Source organism: Microchirus variegatus, assembly GCF_963457635.1.
Source record: "Microchirus variegatus genome assembly, chromosome: 6".
NCBI classification, from domain to species: domain Eukaryota; kingdom Metazoa; phylum Chordata; class Actinopteri; order Pleuronectiformes; family Soleidae; genus Microchirus; species Microchirus variegatus.
Genome location: NC_139807.1, coordinates 13580726 through 13606494, shown reverse-complemented (window position 1 = coordinate 13606494; position 25769 = coordinate 13580726). Strand labels below are relative to the sequence as shown.

Below are 25769 nucleotides of genomic sequence, written 5' to 3'. Positions count from 1 at the left end.
GGGGTGTCAAACATACGGGGGCCAGAACGGGCCGCCAGATGGTCTGATCCAGCCCACAGGATTAATTTGTTGTTGAAATACTATACTAAACTACCAGTGATGTGTAAATGATGTGTAAATGGTGAACTTAGGGATAATATTATTAAAATTGCAGTAATTTTTCAAATTTTTTCCTCATATTTTGTAAAAAAAACGATACTTCATTAATTGTGAAACAAAGGGAAACAATTCTGAGTTCTTGTTGTTTATAGGTTTTTATTATTTTACTGGTCCAGCCCACTTGAGATCAAATTGTGCTGCATGTGGGCCCTGAACAAAAATTAGTTGTGCCTTGGTGTTAATTCTTCTACTCTGCAAGTGTCAAATAAAAAGTTATGTCACCAGTGGTTTTTAATGCATTTGACCCCCTACACTCACGCCGTCTCTTTATGTTTCTCTTTTTACGACAACAATTCTATCTTTGTCTGTTTTCAATTACGGTTGTTGTCCTCATATTTGGAAGTGATAGATAACAAAAAAAGTCATGTAAACACCTGGAGAATGTGATGACAGCCACAGATGGAGCAGACAATAACATTACGTCCCACAGGTGAAGTAGGTGTGAACAGCCACATAATTCCTACAACATCTCGTCTGTTAAAATGACCAACAAAAGGTGAGAGAGACTGGCAACCCGCCCCTACACCACCATTCACTCTTTCTTTCTCTCCTCTCCTGCTTCCTTCATTTCCTCTTTTATTCATTAAGTGTATCTTAGATTGTAGTTATGACAATGGGTAAATGTGGGTGAGAGAAAAGGAAAGTTGATGTAAAGGTGTGAGGCAATATGTATGCAAATACTCTCTCTCTACAGCAACTCTCCAGCAGAGCAAAGTGTGCCTGCCACAGGGCAGCAGGATGAGGATAAATCATCCAATATCACCTCATCATAGATGGTAATGACAAACACATAAGCAAGACTGTAACATAATTATATAGTATATCTAACCCAACATCCTAAACCGAGTAGTAAATCAGCAGATATTATGCTGTAATGACTTAAAAACATTAAGGCATGGACTACACTAAATGCTTGGACACAGGGAGAGGAATAAAAATAAAAGTGTTTTGGCATTTTAGATTCTGGCATGCTCTTACACCAAGAGTTATTACTGTCTCGTCGGCCCACAAATGCACAGACGGTGTTCTCTACAATTGCACAGTGCTTGAGCCAGACGGGAGAGAATTAATAAAGCACTACAGTGTATTGGTGTTACTAAGTTGGCAGTGTTTCATAACAAAGTCTTTGATAGCAGTTATCAATTAGAAACAATTAAAAGAGCCATTCATCATTCTTACAAAGCCGGCTCAGTACGGGGAGCAGCGCTGTCAGAGAAGCAGATAAATTGTAATCAAAACCATCATTTGATATAGCTCTCTTTAACAGAGACTTGCATGGACGAGAGAGTTCACAGATCAGACCATCTCCAAGATTCATCCATCAAACGCGCACACACACACACACACACAGATGCCGTATCTGTGTAGAAAAAGTGACCACAGGGGAGAAAAACAAGCAAAGAACGGGTCTAATGTCAAACTGCGAGCAAACTTCAAAACATGGTAGAGAAACAAGTCCACCCTTAGGCCCTTGGCAATCACATACACTATATATATAAAAAAAAAATGGCATTCCGGTTTGAGAAGTGTAGCCTTGGAGGTAAGACCTGGTCATCTCCCGCCTTTACTACTGCAATGCCCTGCTAACAGGCCTCTCCCGACCTGTGCTGTGAAACCACTACAGATTGTCCAGAACGCAGCGGCGTGCGCGGTCTTCGATCAGCCTAAAAGGGCACATGTCAGATCACTGTTCATTGAGCTCCACTGGCTACCCTTAGCTGCCTGCATCACATTTAAATCACTGATGCTAGCCTACAAAGCGCTTCATGAGTCTGCTCCCACTTATTTAAAAGCTCTGCTAAAGGCTGTTGTTACCCCGCGATTACTCCGTTCATCCAAGGATTGTCGTCTGGCGTCGCCAACACCCCGCACAAGACAATCCAGACTCTTTTCATGTGTTGTGTTCAAACTGGTGGAATGACCTACGGAGCTCTACCAGAACAGCGCCCCTGTCTAACTTCAAGAAGCTCTTGAAAACCCAGCTCTTCCAAGTGCATCTTCTGTAACTTACCCTACCCCCTACCCTGCATCTCCTTCTGCACTTGCATCCACCTAGGCACGCTCCACAGCATCAGTCCACTGTTCCCATCTAGTGGATTTCTTTCCAAGACTACTTCTATGCAGCTTATTCCGCTCTTGTAAGTTGCTTTGGATAAAAGCGTCTGCTAAATACTGAAATTAAATGTAAATGTAGGATAATGCAGCGGCTGGTTCCAAACATTTGATAGTGACGCCATGCATAAGAATCTGAACTTGGGTTTTGAAGCCTCTAGACTGGTTTGGCCAGTGCCATTTTTTTTATTTTGCAAACAGAGGTTCCCACATAATGTGCTTTTTAGTCTATTTTCCTCTTATTTACCTTTACATTATTTATGACTGACCTCTTTTTGCAATTTCTGGTTTCAACACCTGACATGGTTTTGAGGGTTTATGATGGATGTTTACAGCATGTCTGCCTGAGTATGGTCCATGTGTGTGCATTGTGTTGACATTATCCTTCTTTCCTCGAAAATCCCGACAAAGGCTTCACATTATGATTGTTGCTGCTTTATTGGCAACCAATGCAAACAGGACCTTAATGCAAATATGCACTAGGGTAAAAGAAGGTCTTATCCTATCCCAATATCCCAATAAACCCCCCACCACCACCACCACCAATAACCTCCCAGGCATATGGTTAATCAATGCAGCCTCTTCCACACAAATGTAACTCTATAGTCGAGCGGGGAGGATAGTGGAGCTACTAGCATGACCTCCCCACTCTCTCCATTCTTAATGAAGCTCCAGGTAAACAAATCACTGTACACAGGCAGATGGCCAATAAGGGAGCAACCCTCAGGGATCTTTGATGGGATCATGACAAAGTTTTTTTTTAATTGCTAATGATATTTATTCTCTCAGCAGCTAAGAAATTGAACATTCGGCGACGTTTGGTTGAAACGCTCATTTCATTTCCATCTGTCCTCGTCTGTGTAGTATATACAGTATGATGACTGCACGGGTATCAGCACTGATTTGGATTCACAAGGTTTGATTCAATGTAATGATGATTCAGATAAGGTCATTTTCAAATACAATGCTAATTTTGCATGGATATATTAAAAAAGTGTCAGAGAAGTAAAATCTCTTTTCTGTTTTTTTGGGTATTTAAAAAAAAGAAAAATCAGAAATAAAACAAAACAACTGCCTCTAGGCTTTGTGGTGAACTCCTGGTTGACATCCCATGCTTTCATAACAGGAGCTTTTTGATTCTGTCCTGTATTTAATTTGCATCAATCAGTGCTTCACACAGAGCAATATTCATGTGCATGTGAGATGAGACATTTCCCAAAACAAAAGCATGTCATACAGCAAACAAAAACAGAACAAAACAAAACAATTTGTGACATTTATATCAAAAGTGTTAAATATTGGAGCAGGTGTGATGCAGCTGCAAAAACAAGGATTTAAAAGCAATTTCAAAAAGAGAAAAAAGGAACCTGTGGTTCTTTCCACCTCATTAATTAGGAAACATAATTTGATGATTAATAAATTAATGACATGAATGTTTGGTTGATACAGAATACAGTTTCACACACAAACACTAAACCCACTTTATTACTTTATGCTATTCATTACAATACCTAGTTTTAATACTTCTGAAACATAATTGTTTTTTATTAGTACATTTACACAAACAAGGGATTTGACTTGGTGTTTTGGTGCATTTAAATAGAATAAAACGGTTGGTTTGCTTTATTTGTTAACATTAATATAATGTAATTATAATTTTTTTCATTATGTTTTGGTAGAGCTTTAATTTAAACCAATCCCAGCTATAATTGATATTCTTAATTACATTTCAATCAGTGTTAACGACGACTCAAAGATGAAGTTGGTATTATCTGAGGGCAACTGTTGAGCTAAATGTAGAGACTCAGTTGTCCTCCAGGTAGATTTAATAAAGACTGTTTATTGCTATAAAGGAATATTTTCATCGCTATCCCAATCTAGGAACTGGAAGTGAGATTAGTTTCATTCTCCTTGCTCTGCGGAGCAAGTAATACCCACTAATCCTGGACAGAGGAAGAGACCGTGGGGATGAGAGGGGAGAGAAAAAGAAAGGAGAAGAGCTAATGTCATTATTTACAGTTTTTATGCTAAGCTCTGTCCTCAGGCGTGCACAGCCTCCACGCCCTTTGACCATTATGCTGGCCTGTGTGTGTGTGTGTGTGTGTGTGTGCATGTGTGCGTGCACTATGTCAGCAGTGCATGTCTATTACGGAGGACTAGACACGGACCAAAGAGTCACAATTCCCCACAGCATTCCTTTAGTGGGTTTCGGACACACACGCACACACACACATTCTCATCCACTGTGATGTAATGAGATAGCTACTGTTTCCCATTTGAGCCGATATCCCATGAAAGAATGGGAAGGGGAACAAGCAGCTCTGTTTCTGTATCCTCTTCTCCTTTAAGAAACAGATGCATCTCCATCACTCTCTCTACCCTGGTCTCACCACACTGCTGCATGAGGAAATTGCCTTAAAGTCCCCGTGACCCTCTATATGTGGATGACCGCACACACACACACACACAAATGCAGGTGGCCCCAGTGACACTGTTTAAATATTAATGGCCTGGTTCTCTCTCATTAATAATAGCTGCGGCACTGATTACTCTGTGTATGTGTGCATGTGCGTACGCTTATGGAAGCGCTCACTGTGCACAAGCCATTCTGTCAGTCACTGGCATATTACAGTGACATTGCATTACTAAGGTATATTAAATACTGTTGAATGACATAATTGTGTGACTGTTAAAGGTTAATATGATAAATCCAGTGTCAGAGTGTGTGTTTACATGTGTGAGAGGGAGTGGAGATGAAGTGTAAGCGAGGATAACATTATCCAGTTAATGCCAAAACCCAACCTTAACCACATTTTAAATCTTAACCAGTTCCTCGGAAATAGGCATGTAAATTAGCCTGTTTAGTTGGACTAAGACAATAATTCGGTTTTATACCACCATGTCCAATCCAAACAATAAGAGGACTAAAAAGTGTGATGTGATGGTTCCAGTGTGTCCTTTACTTATGATGAGTCAGTTAGTAACAGTAACATGTGGTAAAGGGAAAGAAATCATGAACGGTGCATTCACCACCGGCCAAAATCACTTTAATTGACTGAAAATGTAACATCTGTCATCAGGTTTCCATTTTATTTCAGTCGTCATTAGTTATTTCCTGTGCTATTTTGGTATTCGATCTGTTTCTAAGTCTCTTTATGAGATTTTCTGGCATAAACACTGACCATGTCAGGACCAGTAGACCCAAAACCTGGTCCTACTGAACCAGGTAGCCTCATTTCTGAGGAACAGATTATGTTCAGGGCTATTTGAACAGTAATCCGACAGTCACTGCAGTGTCCTAAGAGGAATAGCTGTGCAAATCAAATCAAATGTATACAGTATATGTGTGTATGTGTGTGTGTGTGTGTGTGTGTGTGTGTGTGTGTGTGTGTGTGTGTGTGTGTGTGTGTGTGTGTGTGTGTGTGTGTGTGTGTGTGTGTGTGTGTGTGTGGCCAAACCACCCACAAAGTTTCAATTTCTCTGATGAATTACCTGGAACTATGCTGAGACAGGCAGGGGAGGGAGAAGGAATGAATGAAAGGAAGAAAAGGTAATCATTGCTTGCTAAGATTGTTATACAGTCGCAATTAAATCTGCTTAGTGATTGAAAAGAGGCAGTTTTCCCTGTTTTCTCACTCGCTCGCACGCACGCACGCACGCACGCACGCACGCACGCACACACACACAGTGCCGTCCCTGCTCCTCATGCGTCATAATGCTGCTTTTTAGGTCGCCCTTTAACCATTCTCCCACCTGACTGACAATCTCAGCCCCACTTAGCACTTCTCCATCCCTCAGGCAGAGGTGCAAGTCAGGCTTCAATATCCAAAATATCACTATCCTCCCACCCCGGGTCTCTCTCATGGTCCCAGTTGTCACAACTTGCATTGTCTGGCCGTGGTCGATGGAAATCATCTTATTAGCGCTGTGCTAATGTCTGCTCTGGATTCCTGGGACACTGCAGCTACCACTATTCTAATTGCCTGACTCTATTAATATTTCATTCATTTAAATGCAGCACATCACCTTTACCTTCACTGAGTTTGACCTCACTGCTCAGAATGTCAGACTGGGAATATAGATTGGCATTTATATATATATATTTTCACATTGATATATTGCCTTGGATTTACATTCATCTTTTTTTGGGAGGGTACAACGCATGTTTTGTATTATTTTAAATAATGTGTCACTATCTGTTGAATTAATCTGGATATCTGACGTCATAGAGACACAAATGCCAGCTTTATGGGGAGCGTGAAGCAGAACGTCCAAAGTACAACGGTAATTCATGAAGCGAAAAGAGAACAGTCAAAGTTAAAACTTCATCTAAGTTTGGTTGGCTCTTTCTGCTCAAAGTTTGCATGCACCAGCAATAAAAATGCAGGGGGGATGCTCACACACACACACGTACACACACGTACACACACACCTGTCAGCCCTAGGGCTACCTCCAGGACAGAATGGATGATGGAGTTGGAGAGAGAGGGAAAGAAAAGACAAGGAGTGTAAAGAGGTAACAGGAGAAGACGAGATACAACAAATAGTTTTAAATAAATGTGATGCAATCATGGAATAAGTCAAATGGTCATTATTAACTATGACAGAGCGGTTTGCGAGCGAACGAGAGACACAAAATGTCGCCTCTCTGATATAAGCAGCAGTTTCAGTGCCAGGTGTGCTGCAATACTGAAGGTCATAGTGAGACTTTATTTTCCCAAAGTTATTTTTCTATGTTTTTTTTTAAGTTTCCCTTCCTTTCTATATATGTGTGCATGTGTGTGTATATATATTCCATATATACATACATACATATATACGTATATATACACATACATACATATATACATATATACGTATATACATACACATATATATATACACACACATACACATATATACACACACATGCATATATATACACACATATATACATACATACACACATATATACATACATACACAAATGTATATATATATATATATATATATATATATATATATATATATATATATATACACATATATATGTATATGTATTTGAAGCTATCGCTGTGCAAAGGCTTTTAGAGAAATACATGTTATTCCTTTGTCATGTTATAATGATGAATAACAGAATTTTCATCAGCTCTGACCTACTTACCTTTTAAAGTAACTATCAACAAAAGCATTTTTCTCTTCAGAAATACATACTGTATTTGTCAACTGCATGCCCACCATTTCTTTCATAAGCATTCAGAGGCTTATGCATCGTTCTGTGTGAGCGTGTCCTACTGTAAGCTAATATGAGATTAGAGTAGCGAGGCAGAAATCAGCTTACGGAAATGCACATCCCACAATTCAGTGTTTATAAAACATCTCACTCTGAGTTTAGGATCGCATTGTTCTCCGTATGTTAGCACAACACTATTGAGATTGTGCTTTGTACTGTATATGAGCCCCCAAACCAAGAAAGCAAACACAGTTGTTATACGAGCACAGTTTATTGTGAGTGAACAACTCCAGAAAGGTAAAAAATACCAATTGAAAAATATTTTCTGCCTGCCCGCTTGCTGAAAGTTTGGTAACTGTGGACTTTAAGCACAGCATTTGTGGTCTGGGTCGATGACAGAGTGATGATATCCTGACTTGACATTGCTCTAGACTTTATTTGGCAGCCCTAAAGGTGAAAATTGGTGCTAGGTGAAATATAACCACAGGTACAATTGTGATGTGACAGCCTCGGGAGCTACGAGTTCGTCCGCACACGTGTGTTATGTGAGTCACGGTTGCACCTGCAGCCTTTAACACCTAGTCATCTGTCACCCAAAGCCTCAGCTCTGCACTGCTGCCATCTCAATCGCCTGACATAACATTGCACACACACTTTCTCTATCTCACTTCTTTCTCAGTTAGACACACACACACACACACACACAGTACATGGTGTCACCAGCATTGAGTGTGAGTGGAGCAGAAACACAAGCACTGTGTCTCAACAGCGTTCCCTGATTAATGAGATGGTTTGTTCTCTTCCTCAAGCCTGGACCAATCAGGCACGAGGACACAAATCTCTCCCTGCTGGTGATGCTGAAGGCCACCGGCCACTATTTATTGGCAATCTCAGCCCTAACTACCCAGACAGGGAGAGCAACACGTTTGCCACAGGCAGACACCACCACCATGCCTGTTACGATGTGTGTGTGTGTGTATTTTTTTGATGTGTGTGTGTGTGTGCTGTAAATTTATCCAGAGGAAATAAATATACCTGCGATGAAATCATGTTTTGAAAGGACATAAAACAAATACACTAGATACACTAAGGGATCCTGAGTATATCTGAAGATCCACCACTGTGGTTGTGTGGGTGCGTCAAACACATTGAGTACAAAAACCCACCAAAGCTGTGATTACAGGAGATTAGAAATTAATCTGAAAAATAATGTCTTCTTATATCTCAGATAATTCCTCTATTTTTTTCCCCTCCACACACACTCTGGACTTAATTAGCAAGATCTAGCTTTAGACTTGATGTTGTAGCAGCTCTGTAAAGTTAGTAATTGCTGTGTTTATCTTTTTTGAAAAAGAAAAAAACTTGTCTATGTCGAGGTTGTGACAGTGTGGCTGCTTTCATTGAAGCAATATTCCCTGTTTTGTTTATAGAAATCTTCATTGCTCATGGCTCATTTTCTTTTTCTGGAAAGGCCTCGATGGCATCTTTGTTGGTGCACGTTTATTTTTAAGAGGACTTTAATTGTTTACAGTGTTTCTCTTTTTAATAGCTCTCATATTAATGTTTGAACTGCAAATGATCCCGGCACGAGCTTCCACCTCAGAGGTTTGAAGTGAAGCGACGAGGAGCTCAACATGAGGGCACTTTCCCCCCTCAGTCAACCTCATTTATCTCCTCTCATCTGCTCTCAGCTCATGCTTTACACACAACCCGATCTCTATCTTCCTTCCTGTTTATCCCCCGAATATGAGAAAAATCTCGATATCTGTGGCAGCGGCATAACAAAGGCATGAGAAACGGACCACGGACACTTCAGATATTCTCGCTCAATGTGCTAAACTACACTTAAAAATGAAAATGGCTGAAACTGAATTCATTTGGTAATGTGTACATGAATTAACTTCATTCAAACAAACCTTAGGGTATGGTTAGGGATTAGAGAGTTTTCATATGCACAACCGTTCTTATTTTTGAAGGAAAAGCACTTTTTTTCAATGAATATAGATTAAATGAATCAGAAATACACTCTATACATTGTAAATATGGTAAACAACTATTCTAGCTGCAAACGTCTGGTTTTGGTGTATAGAGGCCCATTTCCAGCAACTATCTCTCCAGTGTTCTAATGGTAGATTGTGTTTGCTAATCACATCAGAAGGCTATTGGATGATTAGAAAACCCTTGAAAACCCTTCTGCAATTATGTTAACACAGCTGAAAACAGCTTTGCTGGTTATGTGACGAAAGCAAAGTTTGAAGGGCAAAATTTGGAATTTGGAATAAAAGTCACGATTTCTAAGTTTGTCAATGTCTTGACTATATTTTCTATTCATTTTGCAACTCTTTTGATGAATAAAAGTGTGACTTTTAAAGGCGCCATATGTAAGAATGTGGCCAAAAATGGTTACTACGCTAAAATTCAAAATACCGAGGTCTTTTAAGGTTTCGTTTTCTCCGCCATTGAAGCGATTTCAAAACATAAACGGTCCGCAAAAGTTTTTTTTAATGCTAATATTTTGGCTGTACTCTTGTTGTTGGTGAGTTCAGTATGTTATATGAACATTATTCCTGAGTCTGTGACATATGAGAAGGATTTAATGGCCAGTTGCTTTAGACTTCGTACATAATGCACCTTTAATGGAAAAAAAAAAAACGTATTGGTGAGCGCAAACTTTTGCATGGTAGTTTAAGATGCTAAATATAGTTTGAATGAACTTTTTCCTTAATTTGGGGGTGAGCAAAAAGTACTTTTTTTTAGGTCTGTCAACCATTTTCTGATTTGAGTAAGTAATGAATTATGACCTGAAGCGGCATTTATTTGGAAAAAAGTCAGCAGCAACTACTACACACTTGCTGATACCATACAGGACTTAGCGTGAGGAGGTGTGAAAGAAGTAGCAGCGTATAAGACCAGCCCTTCCAAATCAAGTGAGTCATACTTTTGCATAGTCAGACACGCAGCGATCGCAAACTTGGCGCAAAGTCAGAGCAGCAGGGAGCCTGGAGGTGATTCACGGGCAGGGAAAACGGGAGAGGAGGAAGAAGAATCACAAGCATACATTGCAGTTATACTCTCCGACTAACGACTGACCTATTGCATTTCAGAGACAAGGAAGTGTTGCAGCTCAGATGTTTCCTTGTGTGCACGAGAATTGGAGATGTGTTGTGTTGTGTAGGTGGACGTCTGCTGCTCGGAATCAATTTGCGCCTACATTTTAGCAAACATCAGAGCAGTCTCACAACATTACATACAGTGTTAATGACCAGACCTGAAAGCAACTGTGTGCCATTAGTAAATTATGTGCAGTTCATCATTTTTGCTATCATTAGATGAGTCAACGCTAAAGTATTAATTCAGGTTTTTACTACCTGGTTTAATAAGCCCTTAAATTACAAGAAAGGGATGGGAGATCCAGAGGTGGGAAGAAAGAGCTGAGGAATAGAGGTCAGAAGGAGGAAGTCAAGGTGAGAAAAGGGAGCGGTTTATGTCCTATATGAGCAAGATACACACAATATACACAATAATGATCACAAGCCAGAACAGTGGGGCTTTTCAGCCTCACTGGGAACACTTTCAGAAAACTCCCAGAGTTCTGAGAAACGGTCGGAAGCCTGGAGAATCAGAGGTATCACGGGGGGGGAGTGTGGGTAATATGCCAGGCGAGGGAACTAAGTTTTCTCCGGTGTCAGCACATCTGCTGTGGCGGATGATCCATTTCCCTCTCGCCGCGCCAGGACAATACAGAGACAACACAAACACACACACACACAATCAAGCCGCTCGGCACAAAGGACGAGCCCAGTGTGCTTGGTTAATTGTCTCAGCATGATTGTGACCGTGGCTGCCGCGCACACATCAAATAAAAGCCAAGGGTTTACGCGGTCATTTTCTACTAACTGTGTGAGCTCAACTGTGTTACATCCTCCTGACACATAATTGAAGAAAAAGCCCTGTTATTTCAAATTGATGCAGTGTTTATTTTCACACCCATCGTGTTAAAATAAAGGTGCAGTCACACATCGGATTATTTCCGGCTACGGTCAAAGCGCACCTACAGTGTGATTAATTAAGGCAGATCAACCTTTTGAACCACGTGAACCAGGATGGAACTAGATCTTTTCATCATCAACTAATCTTATGATTATTTCCTTGATTAATCGACAACTTGTTTGGTCTGAAAATGTTGAAAAAAGTTTCTCAAACCTGGAAATGATTGGATGGAAGTTCAGGTTTAATGATTTATTTGTTGTATGGCGCAATAAAACTGTGGAATTAGATTTGTGTCAATATATATATATGTATTGATCATGGACGGGCCTTAGGAAGCTGCCTGCTGATTGGCTACTGAGTTTTGGAGCAACAACTCAATGGACTGGAAGTAGTAACAGGCTTTGAGCCGCTGTACGTCTGTAACAACGGTGCAAAAAACAAATCAGAGCAAACACAATTCCGATCATTGCAAACAAAATGTCTGTTTTCAGACAAATAAAATACAATATTTTCCAATGATTAAAACCTGTATTTTATTTGCAATTTGTGAGTTTGTGCTTCAGTTTTCTTTGCTTAATTCATAAAGTGTTATTCGGTTTTTTAAAGTTGTGTTTGAAAATATTGACACAAACCTAATTCCATATGAAACCAGATCCTGTTTTTCACATTTAAGAAGCTCAACATTTACAGGACTTGTTTTGAACATTGAAAAAACACTCGTCAACACAAAATAAATGTTGATTAATTTAGTAATCGGATAATAATCGATTAATCGTTGCAGTCCTACATTTGAATGTCACAGCTAGTCCAATAACTGTTACACTATGCAATTTAATACCTGGTTTGTCAAACTGGTTGCTGTCAATTAAAAAACAAAAACAATATCTACCTTTAGAACTTACACTGTCAATGAATATCACAGCTGCTCTAAAGGCTAATTATTGTGCCAGATTACACCAAGGTTTAGTAATCCCTCATGTCTATGGCCCTTTTCTGTGACAGTTTTCAAGGACATCAACAGGTGACTGCAGGCGAAGGAGATTTAGTCCACTGCTTTTATGTTATTTTTTAAAAGTTTAAACTTTCTCACGGACATCATGTTTGGAACATTTTATTGATGAGAGGAAAAGATGGTGGTCCTGATAATTCAATGCCCCGTAAATACTTCACAGACCAAGTGTAGATCAGGTAAAATTTACAGTACAACACATGCAGAATAATGACGAGGACTGCCAGAGGTTGAGATTTACAAATACCAGCACTCATATTTAATCATTGTTCTTGCATGGCTACATATACAATCTTTATGGTCCTCAATATGAGGCTGACGTGTGCTTGCACATGTGCACATCACAAGCTCACAGTGGATCGACTGTCCTCTGTACTGATTCTGATTCGGGCCCGAGCATGAATGGCAACAACCTTTTGTTATCCTTCAGATTATTATTATATCCATGGATTTCCAGTCATTTTTGAGGGTGTTAACGTGCATAAAAACTTTGCACTTTGAGGTCAGGTCTGGCGAAAATTTGTTCTCGGCATAGGGCTCGGACCCCTGCGTTGCACCAGGGCTCTATAACGCCCCCTAAAATGAAACGTGGATGAAGCAAGCTGAGATTAAGTTGCACAGAATTTCACGAAACTTGGTGGGAACTTGTAGTAGCCTAAGACGAACAAAAACGTAAATAGGGACCACGGCCTCAACTCAACAGGAATTCAGCCATTTTGAATTTTGCGTCCATCTTGGTGATTTGCACTTTTCGTAAATGACAGTGAGGTCAGGGGACACTTGTGTGGGGGACACCACGGCCCTTTCATGACTGTGCACACTCCTTGTTCTCATTTATTTCTGTGACAATGTCTAACTGAGTGCCATCATTGGAACACTGCTCAGCATCACATTGTAATCTCAGCGTATTTATTTATCGCCTCAAACTCCGACAATATTTTGTAGTAATGTTCACAATAACATGGTGTAATAAATGATACGGGGTTTATAAATAAAACTTGCTTTACATGCTGATTTAGAACACACAGTTCCATTCAGTGACAGTGCATTATGTTATCCAGTTCTCTTTGAGGCATATTGCTGTGCTTGGCCTTTCAGGAACCCAGGTGGGAGTAAATCATGTTTCTGTAGCTGCAATAAAGAGAGTGTGATCAGAGTCTGTGAGCCGAAACAAACACAATTAAAAAAGTATCATTAGATCATTGTAGCTGTGAAAAATGAAGATAAATAACCTAACCTTACAGTCCGCTACCGGCGACCACTGTATAATTGCTCGGCAACAAGCAAACACAAGTAAAGGTCAGGAATCAACAATGTATGGACAACCACAACATGACCCATTTGGATTTGACAGTCACTGCAGTTCAGTGGGTACAGTAAACAGAAGAACAAATATGTGTTTCCAGCTATAAGAAGGCTTTTTCTCCCTTCCCTCTTTCTCGCTCCTCTCATCTCACCATACTCTCCACTTTTATTTGAGATCAATGTGAGCATATCAGGCTAATGCCAAGAGACAAGAAGACATACATGGAAACGATTGGGAAGTCTCGCCTCCTCCTCTCCTTCATGTAACAATGAATTAAGTATAAAGTAATAACACAAAAATCTGAATGCTCTTAATGACCGACCCAACTCCTTTTTAACATACTAACCGTCTGAGCCATAAATTAGTGTCCCTGATGCTCATGGCTAGTATTATAGACATCATCAAATAAAGAAGTGCCGGGCTGTCTTTTATTCAATTAAACTTCCCTAGGCGGCGCAGCAGCAAATGAACTGCAGACTAACAAACTCCCACCACCACACATCACTCCGCTAATGAGACAGCAGCTACGAGGTGCACACGCCACTTTGAAAATGTCATTCTCGCTACATGGAGTTCTGTGCGTAATTTCCACTGTGGAAAAAAGGAAATGTATCACGACTTTTATTCGACACGAATAAGAAAGCGGAGATAGTTAGCTGTCGATATTTGGGACAGAAGCTGAACGAATAGAAAACGAAATCGTCTCAAAATACTTGTATTAGTTTCTATGCATAATGCATGTTTTAAAGGGGTCATATTATAACCTATTTCTCCAAGTTAACCTAGTTCCCAACATGTATTCACTGGACAGATAAATCCTCTGAGGCTGGATGTTTGTGTAGAACTCTGTGCTGCACTGTGGAGCCTAGTATAGAACTTTCCGCGGACTTCAGGTTTTCGGATACCGTTGCCCTCACCTGCACTCTCGAATGTTTTATGGACAAAGCGGAGCTCCGTGAGACAACAATTCAATGAATTTAGCGCATTGTGACGTCCCAATGAGTGCGGAAGTCAACATCACGTGTTTTATCTCCTGTATTTAGACTGAGGATGACCACAAAAACACGAGTGAGTCATCTTTTTTCACACTTTGCCGACTGATAGGGACAATAAATATAAGTCCCAAATATAAGGATTTAAATGATTAAAAAGTTGATTTTGCATAATATGTCCCCTTTAAATACATTAGACCGTGGTTGATAATTAAAGGAAATCAGCAAAAAAGAACAACTTAATGACAGATGCAGAGATAATTATTCCTCGTCTCTGAATGGCTGTTTTATCCACACTATACCTGTGAATCTGTGCTTTAAACACTGAACAGTGAACATTTTACTACTCGAGTGGCTGCATTCCAATTTTACCTGTAATTCTTCCAGACTACGAATTACATTGGGTTAGGATTAACCCAATGTCAAACATATCATCAAATAGTCAAACATATCATCAAATAGTCATAAAATTCATCCTGACAACACGTGCTGAGTGCTATTGATGAATTCATCGCAGCTCCTCAGATCACATGTATCAGGATACATTTGAAAGGCGTAGGAAAAAGCTTAGAATTTAACCCGGAGTTCAATTTTCTTCAGATTTTATGATCTCGTTATATCATGTCTCATTTTTTGCTTTCATGTTTTTGCTTTGGAGGATATATTTAAATGGAAAATAAAAATTAGACATGAGAATATAGACTATAGCGAGATCCTCATACAAAGGCCTTCCAGACTTTTTCAGTCTGGGCCCCCACTCTTTAGAACAACCTGCCTAATTTCATTATTATTATTTTAATTGCTTGTTGTTATTACTGTTATTATATTTTGGACACAACTGACAAAAACCACACACTTCACCGTGACTCTAATAGGAACATGTTTGGAGAGGAAGAGAGAGGAAAGAGAGAGGAAAGAGAGAGGAGAGAGAGAGGAAAGAGAGGAAACTGCTGTAGAGTAGAATTATTATAGTGAGAGCCTCACTCACATGAGAGGCTCCATTAACCTCTGAATCTGCTGCTGTAAATTAAATCCTCTTTACACACACATTATGACATTAACATACTTGGTGTTATAGTGAGTGACTCTTCAGACTGAGGGGGATCGACATTTTCCAATTTACAGGCCCTGCATACACCCACATAGGTGTTTCATTAGTGTTATTATTATTCAAGGTAGTTAGAGCTCAGTTCACTGAGACTAAAAAAAAAGGGGCAAATTGTCCTCCCACAATTTCACGAGAAGCACTTTAAAAACTGAAAACATTTGCATTGTTTTGTCTTTCATACTCAATGTATGGGGGCTTTGTGTGTGTGTGTGTGTGTGTGTGTGTGTGTGTGTGTGTGTGTGTGTGTGTGTGTGTGTGAAGTGTGTTTGCTGCTCTATGACAGTAGGGGGAGGAAGGAAGTCACATGCCATGAGCTTCTGTCCCTGAGGTCGACTGGTTACATAACTGATGCTAACACAGTGCGCTGGGCACCTCCTCCACGTCACTGTAGTCACAGCTGTACCTGCTGTGTGTGTGTGTGTGTGTGTGTGTGTGTGTGTGTGTGTGTGTGTGTGTGTGTGTGTGTGTGTGTGTGTGTGTGTGTGTGTGAGAGCCCTATATGTTTAAGTCAGCATACATAATAATGTAAATGATACAATGAAATACATTATAAAATAATATAGTTATACTTACAGTTATAGTTAACTCTTTATGCATTTTTGCATAATTTACTAAACGCATATCTATGAACATTGGGAATTGACGCAATTCTTTCTCCACCAACTGCTTAATACAGTGATGGATAATTACTAAAAAAAATAATTTTAAATGTTTTAAACTGGAACAAAGTGTGAACAGAGCCTAATCTCACCTTCAACCCCTTTAACACCGAGCATATCGCTGACGACAGAAGAATTCAAACGTGTGGTTATTAGGGGAATATCACTCTAGAGAATTACCATCTTTGTCGCCAGAGGGGAGAGTGTGTCATTTACAACTGTTGTGTTTTTCGAAACAAACCTTTTTGAAATTCTTATAACAGTATTTTAACGTGCAGTAAACTGTAAATAACTGCCAGATATCAGAGGTTATTCTGGAAAAATGGGCAAAAGCACTTCCTCACAGGACATTTTCGCGTCCTTTTATGGTTAAAATGAGCGAAAAACATTTCAAGGCTTAGGTGTTAAGGGTTAAACTGGTGTGTCAGGAATGTGTGTATTATTTATTATTCTGTACAAAGTCATCAACATATTATATAGAATGAGCACTGCAAAGTCACCATTTCCTGGCTCCATAAAGTCCATAATAGTAGAATTGGCACTGAATGCTTTTATTCAACTTAAAGTGTCACAACTTAACCCCACATTATCCTTTGTAAATATTAAAAACAAAATAACACACACTTAGATATGCTAACTTATCTTTGACATCAAGAGTGTGGTTGTGAAGATTTAACAACCACATCAGAGTCAGCGTACAGGCTCAGAGAGGTGCTATTTTGTCAAAAATACTATGATTACCATGATTATAGTGACACTCTCTTTATCACTGTAATAACACAATTCTTCTTCTTTCCCTCCAGGCCTCCTTATTCTCTGATTATCCACTCTTTTGTTGTTTAACAGACAGAAACACACACACACACGGCTTGTGTGTGGGTCAGTGCAGCAGTGATGGCTGCAGACGGGAGCAGAGGTCAGCTGCACCCTGCTATTATCCCCCCCGAGTGCTGCTCTTTTCAAAGCCAGCGCTGTGGCACACTGAGTGACGGCTCATTGAAGGGCGTGCTGGGAGCTTACGAGCAGGTGAGGAGTCAGCGGAGGGAGAACACACACACACACACACGGACAAAAACACACTCACACTCACACACGCGCAAAAATGCTGCCAGTCAGTCACGAGTGCAACAGCCAAGAAATGAAACCTGCAAACGCACGGGGGGGGGGGGGAAGCATACATACATGCATGCATGCATGCAGGAATTCATGACTGCGCACACACACACACAGACACACACGCTCAGTGTGGTAATAAGCCAGTGGTGCTTCTCCAGGGAAAGAGCCAACGGCCATGTAGAGGGAGAGAGGAAGCAGCTGGCTGCTGAAATACTTCCCCTCCTAGCACTCTAATTTCCTCCCAGAGGCACACCTGGGCCAGGGCTCATTCACACATATACAATATACTGTATCTGTGTGTGTGTGTGTCTGCATGTGCATGTGCCACACTGCTGATTCATGGTGGATCCCTGCTGCCCAATATCACACCCATATTATTGAGCATTACTCATTATTATTATTATTATATACATAAAACCTAGTTCTGTACCAAGTGCACGCTGTGAAACACAGTGTGATTCCTCTGCTCTGCTGATACACACACGTACACAATCAGCGTTTAAAGCTTACATGTGTAAATATTGACACTCCATTGAACATTGCTAACATGGGCGGGACGTGTTTGAAACTTTTCCTCAACTAGCACCTTCTCCTGCGCACTAATATACATTCACTGTGGGCTGCTATCTTGAGCTTTAGGAGCCATATTTAACATTTAACTGCACTATAATTGCTCGCCGAGGTTAATGTTTTATTTTTCTGAAATTCAGCGGAGCCAAGCTTCAGGTTTTGCTTGCTAAAAATGCTCAGCCTCGGGCAGGCCTTGGCAAGTGACATTGTTTACATAATCTAAACAGTGAAGGAGTTCCCCTTGAAAAAGCACTTATTTTAGAGCTTAATGACTGCTTGAAGACTTAGGACAGATGGCTCCCGAACCCATTCATATAGTGAAGCAGCCATCTTGCTATTTAGGGTGAATGGGGAGACATTGTTGGAAAGAGAATATGTTACGTCAGTAACTGGGCTTGATAATGGAGCGTGGCACTAATCTGGTACAGTTTAACTGTATGTCTTTAAAGTGCATGAGATTCTCTTCACACATCATATATGTCAGGAAACAGCGGTTGAGAACAAAATTACAAGTGTGGAGTATAGAATGATGGAGTACAGACTGAAAACAGTTTCTCTCCAGCGCTCTGCTCGGGAAACTGAGATGTCTTTGTCCCACAAATATGTCTCTGCCTGGACGGAAAAGTAAAGCTCTGCCACTTTATTTAAAATTCCCACAGATGAGGAAATGAAATAGAGAAGAAGAAGAAGAAGAGAGAGAGGAGCAGCGTCCTGCTGTGAGGCTGCAGGTAGAGCTGACAAGAGAAAGAAAGGAAGACAGCGCAGGACTGTGGCTGTTTGTGTGCAACATGTCCTTAAAACTGCGATTAAACTGTTGACAAAGTCTCTACATGTTAGTTGAACAGGTGGTTCAGTATTCAGCCACGTTCAGCTGCTTTGTTCGCCACTGAAGTGATACTGCAAAAACTAATTAAATCAAAAATAAAAAGGGCTTTAAAACTGCACTATATCGGTCCCCAGTATTAAACAGCCACTCACTAAAACACCAAGTAGGTTAAAGTCATTATGTGTATGTGTGTATAAAGAGCAGATTCAGAGGTTAATGGAGCCTCTCGTGTGAGTGAACAGAACAGAATGTTGCCACATTTAACGGGATTTGAACCTAATTTTAAAACATGTAGCTGCTTTTTACAAGATTGTAGCCAGCTTGAAATAAATTGATTTTCATTCACTCGTCTGTTAGAAATAACACTAATTTGCCATCACTTTGGGCTGGGTTAAACTGTTAAATACTGAACTCTTTGACCTCTTTTTATAGTATTGAGACTTCTGCCACAGCTACAGAAACGAGACGTGGTTGCGTTATTTGTATTTTATTTTATTTTTAACGTATTTTTTTATTTATTATTTTATTTTTGTATTATTATTATTTATATATTTTATATATATACATATATATATATATATATAATATTTTTGTATTATATATATTATTTTTTTCATTTTTAATCATTTTTAACTTATTATGTGCTTGCATTATGTAAGGTGACGAGAAGCAACTGCAAGGAGAATAAAAGAGAGAGCGAGAGCGTTCTCAAGGAAGGCCAGGCGGACGTTAAGCATTAAAGTGACGAGCAGTGGCTCGCATGGCCTCAGTCCGACCCTCTTCAAAATCCTTTTATCTGATGCATCATTGCAACAGAACTGTGTGACGTGGCGTCGTGGCAAAAACCACATGACTTTGACCCGACAACATCACATCAGCCTCGCGCAATAAACCACAGAAGAATACAGGACACGACGGAGAACGAGATGTATAAGATCAACGTGGAGCAGCAGCAGCAGCAGCAGCAGCAGCAGCAGCAGCAGCAGCAGCAGCAGCAGCAGCAGCAGCAGCAGCAGCAGCAGGGGCTAAAACTAATGAATCAGGTTGTGCGTTGCTGTCCTCTGTCCACTGGCAGTGTCGAGGTGACACTGCCAGTCAGCTAATTGCGCTCTCTTTGTCCCAGAGGCTGCAGCAAACTCGTCTGATTTCAGAACAACAACAAAAAGCTGAAATGTCAGTGTAAACAAGTCACTTTGTGCATTTGTAATTCTGTGGCCATAACTGTGCAACACTTCGGGACAGAGCTTATTGACACCTAAATGCTGAAAACGTGACACTTATGTAGAAGTGCCAAACTAGGTGAAAGGGATTATGGGTAAAAGCCCTCCAGTACAAGGACACATGTCCATGTGTCGCTGCACACACACACGCACGCAGATTGAACGACGGCGTCAAAGAAATGAATGGAAATCCTTCGTTTTCTATCGCTGCAGCGATTAATTGACAAATGTGCCACATTAATAATAAAGCTGGCTCTCTCCACTTAGGACATTGATTCACACCTCCTCAGCTTACGGTGTAAGAAACTGATCAATCTTTCTCCATCTTTGTCTTTCTTCCTCTCCCCTTCTTGAGCTCCTTTATTACCTTGCTAAATATAACTTTCCTCCCCTCCGTCTTAAGCCAGGAAATGAGTCCAACATTCAATAACTGGCTGTGAATTGAGTGGGCTTGGTAAAGGAGATGCACAGAAATGATTGATTGATTATTAATTAATTTGCTAATTGATCCATGGAGGGAGTGACTGTCTGTCTGAGAGAATAAGAGAATATGGGAGGATGTGATTTTACTTGAGGATGGAGGGCCGGAAGATCTATAATGGACTTCCTGTGTGTGTGTGTGTGTGTGTGTCTATGTGGTTGTTACATGTAAGTGATAACGATGTAACAACGGGAACTTAAACCTCATGTTTACATAATCCTGTGCTCTCGAATGGCTGACAATAAAGTTGAAAAAAAAAAAGTAGTGAAACAAAGGGAGAGAAACACATCAAATCCTACAGGGAGCGGTACACGCCTGCTTGTCTGTCTGTCTGTCCGTGTACAAAGCCTCGAAAATCACAGCACTCAAATCCAGACGACCACAGAACTCATGCCCATGCCACACACACGCACGCGCACACACACACACACACACACTCTTCTATCCCACGCTATTGATCTGCACCCCACTCTTCATTAAAAAGAAAGATTCAAAGGCAACAACAGTAGTGAGACGTACTGTGTGTGTGTGTGTGTGTGTGTGTGTGTGCGTGTGTGTGTGTGTGTGTGTGTGTGTGTGTGTGTGTGTGTGTGTGTGTGTGTGTGTGTGTGTGTTCATGCAGAGGCATAAATGCATGATCAAGGGAGTTGTGTGCGATGCATGTGGTTACATCCTCTATGTGCGAGAATTTCCATATAGATTTTTTTTTACTGTGATTATATATGTGTGTGTGTGTGTGTGTGTATACTCTGCCAGGTATCAGTAACAGTAGGAGCAGATCTGTGTTACTCTAACACAGTCTGTCCTCACTGGGTGTTCCTATGGAAACTCTCTCTTTCTCTGTATATTATTAGACATTCTTGAATCAGCTGCTGAGAATAGGAAGACACACACACACACATCTCATCTCATCTCATTGTGATACACTTGTTATGGAGCAACACAACTTGCTGCGCCTGTATAACAAGGGTGACTCTGTTGTTTAAGAACATTTCCTGCGACGAGCTGAAACGCGGGAGGACTCTAGCGGGGTCATAATTGATTGACTCATAGGTTTCAGATCAGTCGCTTGTTCTGACACGAGCCCGAGGCTTAGATTGAAGAAATATGTTTCTCAACATGCCACAACATAAAGAAAAATCACTTTTTTTTTTCTTTTTTTTTTAACCAGGATTGTTAGATGTGCTCTTTTGTCTTGAGGTGTTGCAGCAGATCGCATGTGATGCATTATATACGTCGACATCGCTCGTGTACATTAAAGGTTCCACTTGGGCTTCGGATGAATAAAACAGAGAAACATTTGTTTCCATGTATTTGCATGTGTTTGCCACTGTAGGGAGTTACTGGAGTGCATGAGATGGTGAAACGACACTGTGAAATTAACAATTAAATAGACAATGTTTGTACTTAAGTCCAGGGCTTACTATTAATATTTAACATAACTAATGTGCCTGTGAGGTGATTGGGTTTAGTGCAAAAAAACAAAGACTATATAAAATATATATATATATATACACAGTTGATCAAAATAATAATTCATAAATAATTAATAAAGATTAAATTAAGTTAATATATAAAATATAATTTAGCTTTTGTGATAAAGTCTGGATTTCACTTAATATAACCTATGTGAATATACTGATATTGTTAATTTACACATTTATTTTCAGGCACAATGTATAATTTCTTTTGTATATGTGTGTATACACACGTATACAGAAAAAAGATACAATGGGTGTTACTTTACCACCCAAACACACAGATTCATAGATATTTTCCTTCTCACAGTGACAGGATGATGTGTTTGAGTGTGTGTAGGTGTCATGTTTTCTGACAGCTCACACTGTGACTCAACGTATGCAACAGTTGCATACAATAGTTTGATTTTGATTATTTAAGGAGGCGTGTACGAGGGGAAGAGTGCTTTATGCATGTTTCATTTGAAGCAGAACCAGAACGTGTTGTGCATCGTGTTGTGGAATTTCCACTGTGTGCACATGAGGGCGCAGGGGTGTAAAGCGGAGCATGGTGAGAGCCACAGACTGACCTCGGGGGTGGTAGTCTGCTGCCGCACCGTTGACGGGCCCTTTCTTCACAGCTGAGGAGCGATAGACGACGTGAGTCCTTCCTCCTCTCTCCTCCTCTTCCACCGCTCCGTCTTCCCTCTCCACTGGCTCAATAAAAAACTCCTCCTGGTCCGTCCTGATCATACCAGCCTGAAAGAGAGCATGGGAAATTAAATGGATGACATGAGTGTGAGTAATTGAACATCTGATATCATTTAAACACTCAACATGCTGCTTTGCTTTCCCCTCCTCCTCCTCCTCCTCCTCTTCCTCCTCCCCTCCCTCGGTTGCATCTCACTCACTAACCCGTCCATCCTTGGCCTCCTCTCTTGCACTCACAGTTTAAAGAGACATCGCACTGCTCGGCTGTGTTGAAGCAAACGGGGAAGAAAAGAGCAGAGCTGTGACCTCTCAGAGTGACACCTGACATCTTAAAATGGCCAACACAAGCACAGGAGATGAGACTGTCCCACTCCCATCCTGAACTAACAAATTCTGTCAGGTAATTCCCCAAGTCCACTTTATGCACACACACACACACACACACACACACACACACACACACACACACACACACACACACACACACACACACACACACACACACACACACACACACACACACACACACACACAAAGGAAGAGTGGACTAAGAAGGAAGGAGAGAAGTAAAGAAGCATGCATAGAAAGCACAAACACAAAAAGGAGTTGTGTGCACATACACAGGGAAAAAAAAACAGGCACTGGGAAAATTGCCCTTCACTCTCTCTTATTCCATCTGTCTGTTTAAGACAACTGGTAATTACCAAGGCAACGCATTGGTGTAGAGTAAAGCCATGGGGGAGAACACACGGAGAGGATGGAGAGTCTTTGGAGAGTATGAGTGTGAAAGAAAAAGATGAAAAGAAAAAGAAAAGAAAAAGGGAGAAGGAGAAGAGAGAAAACATTGAAATGATCAGTAGTCGTCTGCTTCTCCGTCTACTGTGGCAGGAGGAGGAGGATTCTGAAGAGAGGTAAGTCAGCTGATGTGATGAAACGCTGTGTGGACTTTAAAGACCACATCAACATTCAAATCATCTTCTGATTTTAATTTACTTCATGCAGATCTGTCTGATTCCCCCTCTGTCCATCTGCTCTGCTTTTCTGTTCAAATGTTTTTGTCTTGTATTTTTCTTTTTAAAGTATAATTTAAAGCTGCAGTAGGAAGGATCGTCAGTCCCATTTCCAGGTGGTTAAATACTAGTTTTCTGAGGTCAAGGCTCTTTTTAAAAGTGACACCTATGGCAGATTTGGGCTGTTATTGAGCCAGATAACTAAAGCCCTGTTCACGCTCTGTTTAGTAGTATCTCTTTAGGTCCTCCAGTCCTCTGAGGCTGGAAGTCTGTGTAGAACTCTGTGCTGCACTGTGGAGTTAAGAATAGAACTTTTCATGGACTTCCGGTTTTCGGATACCGTTGTCCTCGCCAGCACTCTTGCGTGTTTTACGGACAAAGCGGAGCTCCGTGAGACAACAGTTCCATGAATTTAGTGCATTGTGACGTCCCAGAGAGTGCGGAAGTCAACATCGCGTGTCTTTTCTCCTGTACTTAGACTGAGGAGGACCACAAAAATATGAGTGAGTCATCTTTTTTCACACTTTGCCGACTGATAGGACCTCCAGAGTCCCAAATATAAAGATTTAAATGATTAAAAAGTAGATTTTGCATAACATGTCCCCTTTAAATTACCCAGCTTCAACGTGATACTACGTCAGTACTGTGTTTCTCTCAGTTTCTGCAGATTTAAAGGCTAATGTATAGTCGTATTACAAATGAGTTCACATGCGTTAAAAGTAAAGAAAAACACCATTGCTTAGCTTTTAGTGCTTTCTAGAACTTGACAGCACATCAGTGTTTGCTTTATGTAACTTTTTGCATTGTCAATCCACTGAATGTGTTTTATTCATGTGCTTTTTCTTTTCCTCTAACTGCAGCTCGTGTTTTGTGGAACTGCTGTGGATGTTTAATCATTTGCCTCTCCCATCTGTTTGCACACGCTCTCTTGTGTTCCAGTCAGTTGAGCTCTCTCAGCCATTTGCACTGTATAAATGTAATTGATTTCACTGTTCATGAATATATCTAAAGAGATATAAAATATACACTGCAACAAGCATTAACGCCCCTCTCAGGGGCCCAATGTATGAACTGTAGAAGCCATCTCCACGTCCACATCTGTATCCATAATGTCGCTATTATCTATGGTAGCACACGTACATGGAGCTTTATCATATCATATTATTATAAATGTATGAACACCAGCTACTGTTGAGTCATTTTAAGAATGTGCATGTTCCTGAACATCCCAGAGAGGCTCATTCAAAAAGGCTGGTCAAAAAAATAAAAAGATTCTCTCTTGCCTTGACTCGTTCTCTCATCCCTTCCCTCTCTCTTTCTCTCTGTCAGTCTGAGGCTTTAGTCCCAGAAGGATGTCGACAAGCCACTGACCTGTACCCCCCCCCCACTCCCCTCTTTCTCACTCCACCTCTCTCTCCTCTCCATTTCCCAGAGCTGTGGTGTAGCATTCCGATTGGAGCTGATGGGCCTGCGATGATGCATGCATTCCCACTCCAGAATACCAAGCAGAGAGGAGAGGAGAGCTGTGTCCAAAAAAAAAAGAGAAAGAAAATTGACATGTGGGACTGGGAGACATGGTTGGATCGATCCAATCCGATCGTGGGGGTGGAAGGTTAGAGAGAGGGGAAGGTGTGAGGGAGTTGAAGAACTGGACGCGTTCTTTGAAAAAGCCGACGTAAATAAAGCATCAAAGCATCTGCATACATTTCCATAGTGAGAACCATTATCGCAGAAGCTTTGACGCAGTCACAGTGTGTCATTTCTGCCACTAGGAGTCGTCACAATCGAGACGCAGCTAACGCAAAGACGTAGCTCGATGACTCCGGGAGGC

At 40.7% G+C, this 25769-nt stretch overlaps 1 protein-coding gene across 1 annotated transcript in view; it reads right to left on the bottom strand.

The window, feature by feature from the left end:
- Positions 1-25769, bottom strand: part of LOC310929021 (A disintegrin and metalloproteinase with thrombospondin motifs 2-like) — a 121915-nt gene that overhangs the window by 42380 nt on the left and 53766 nt on the right. Inside the window, exon 3 of the mRNA XM_083891717.1 lies at positions 22808-22976. Coding sequence (XP_083747843.1) covers positions 22808-22976 — 169 coding nt within the window. The remainder of the gene's footprint in view (positions 1-22807; positions 22977-25769) is intronic.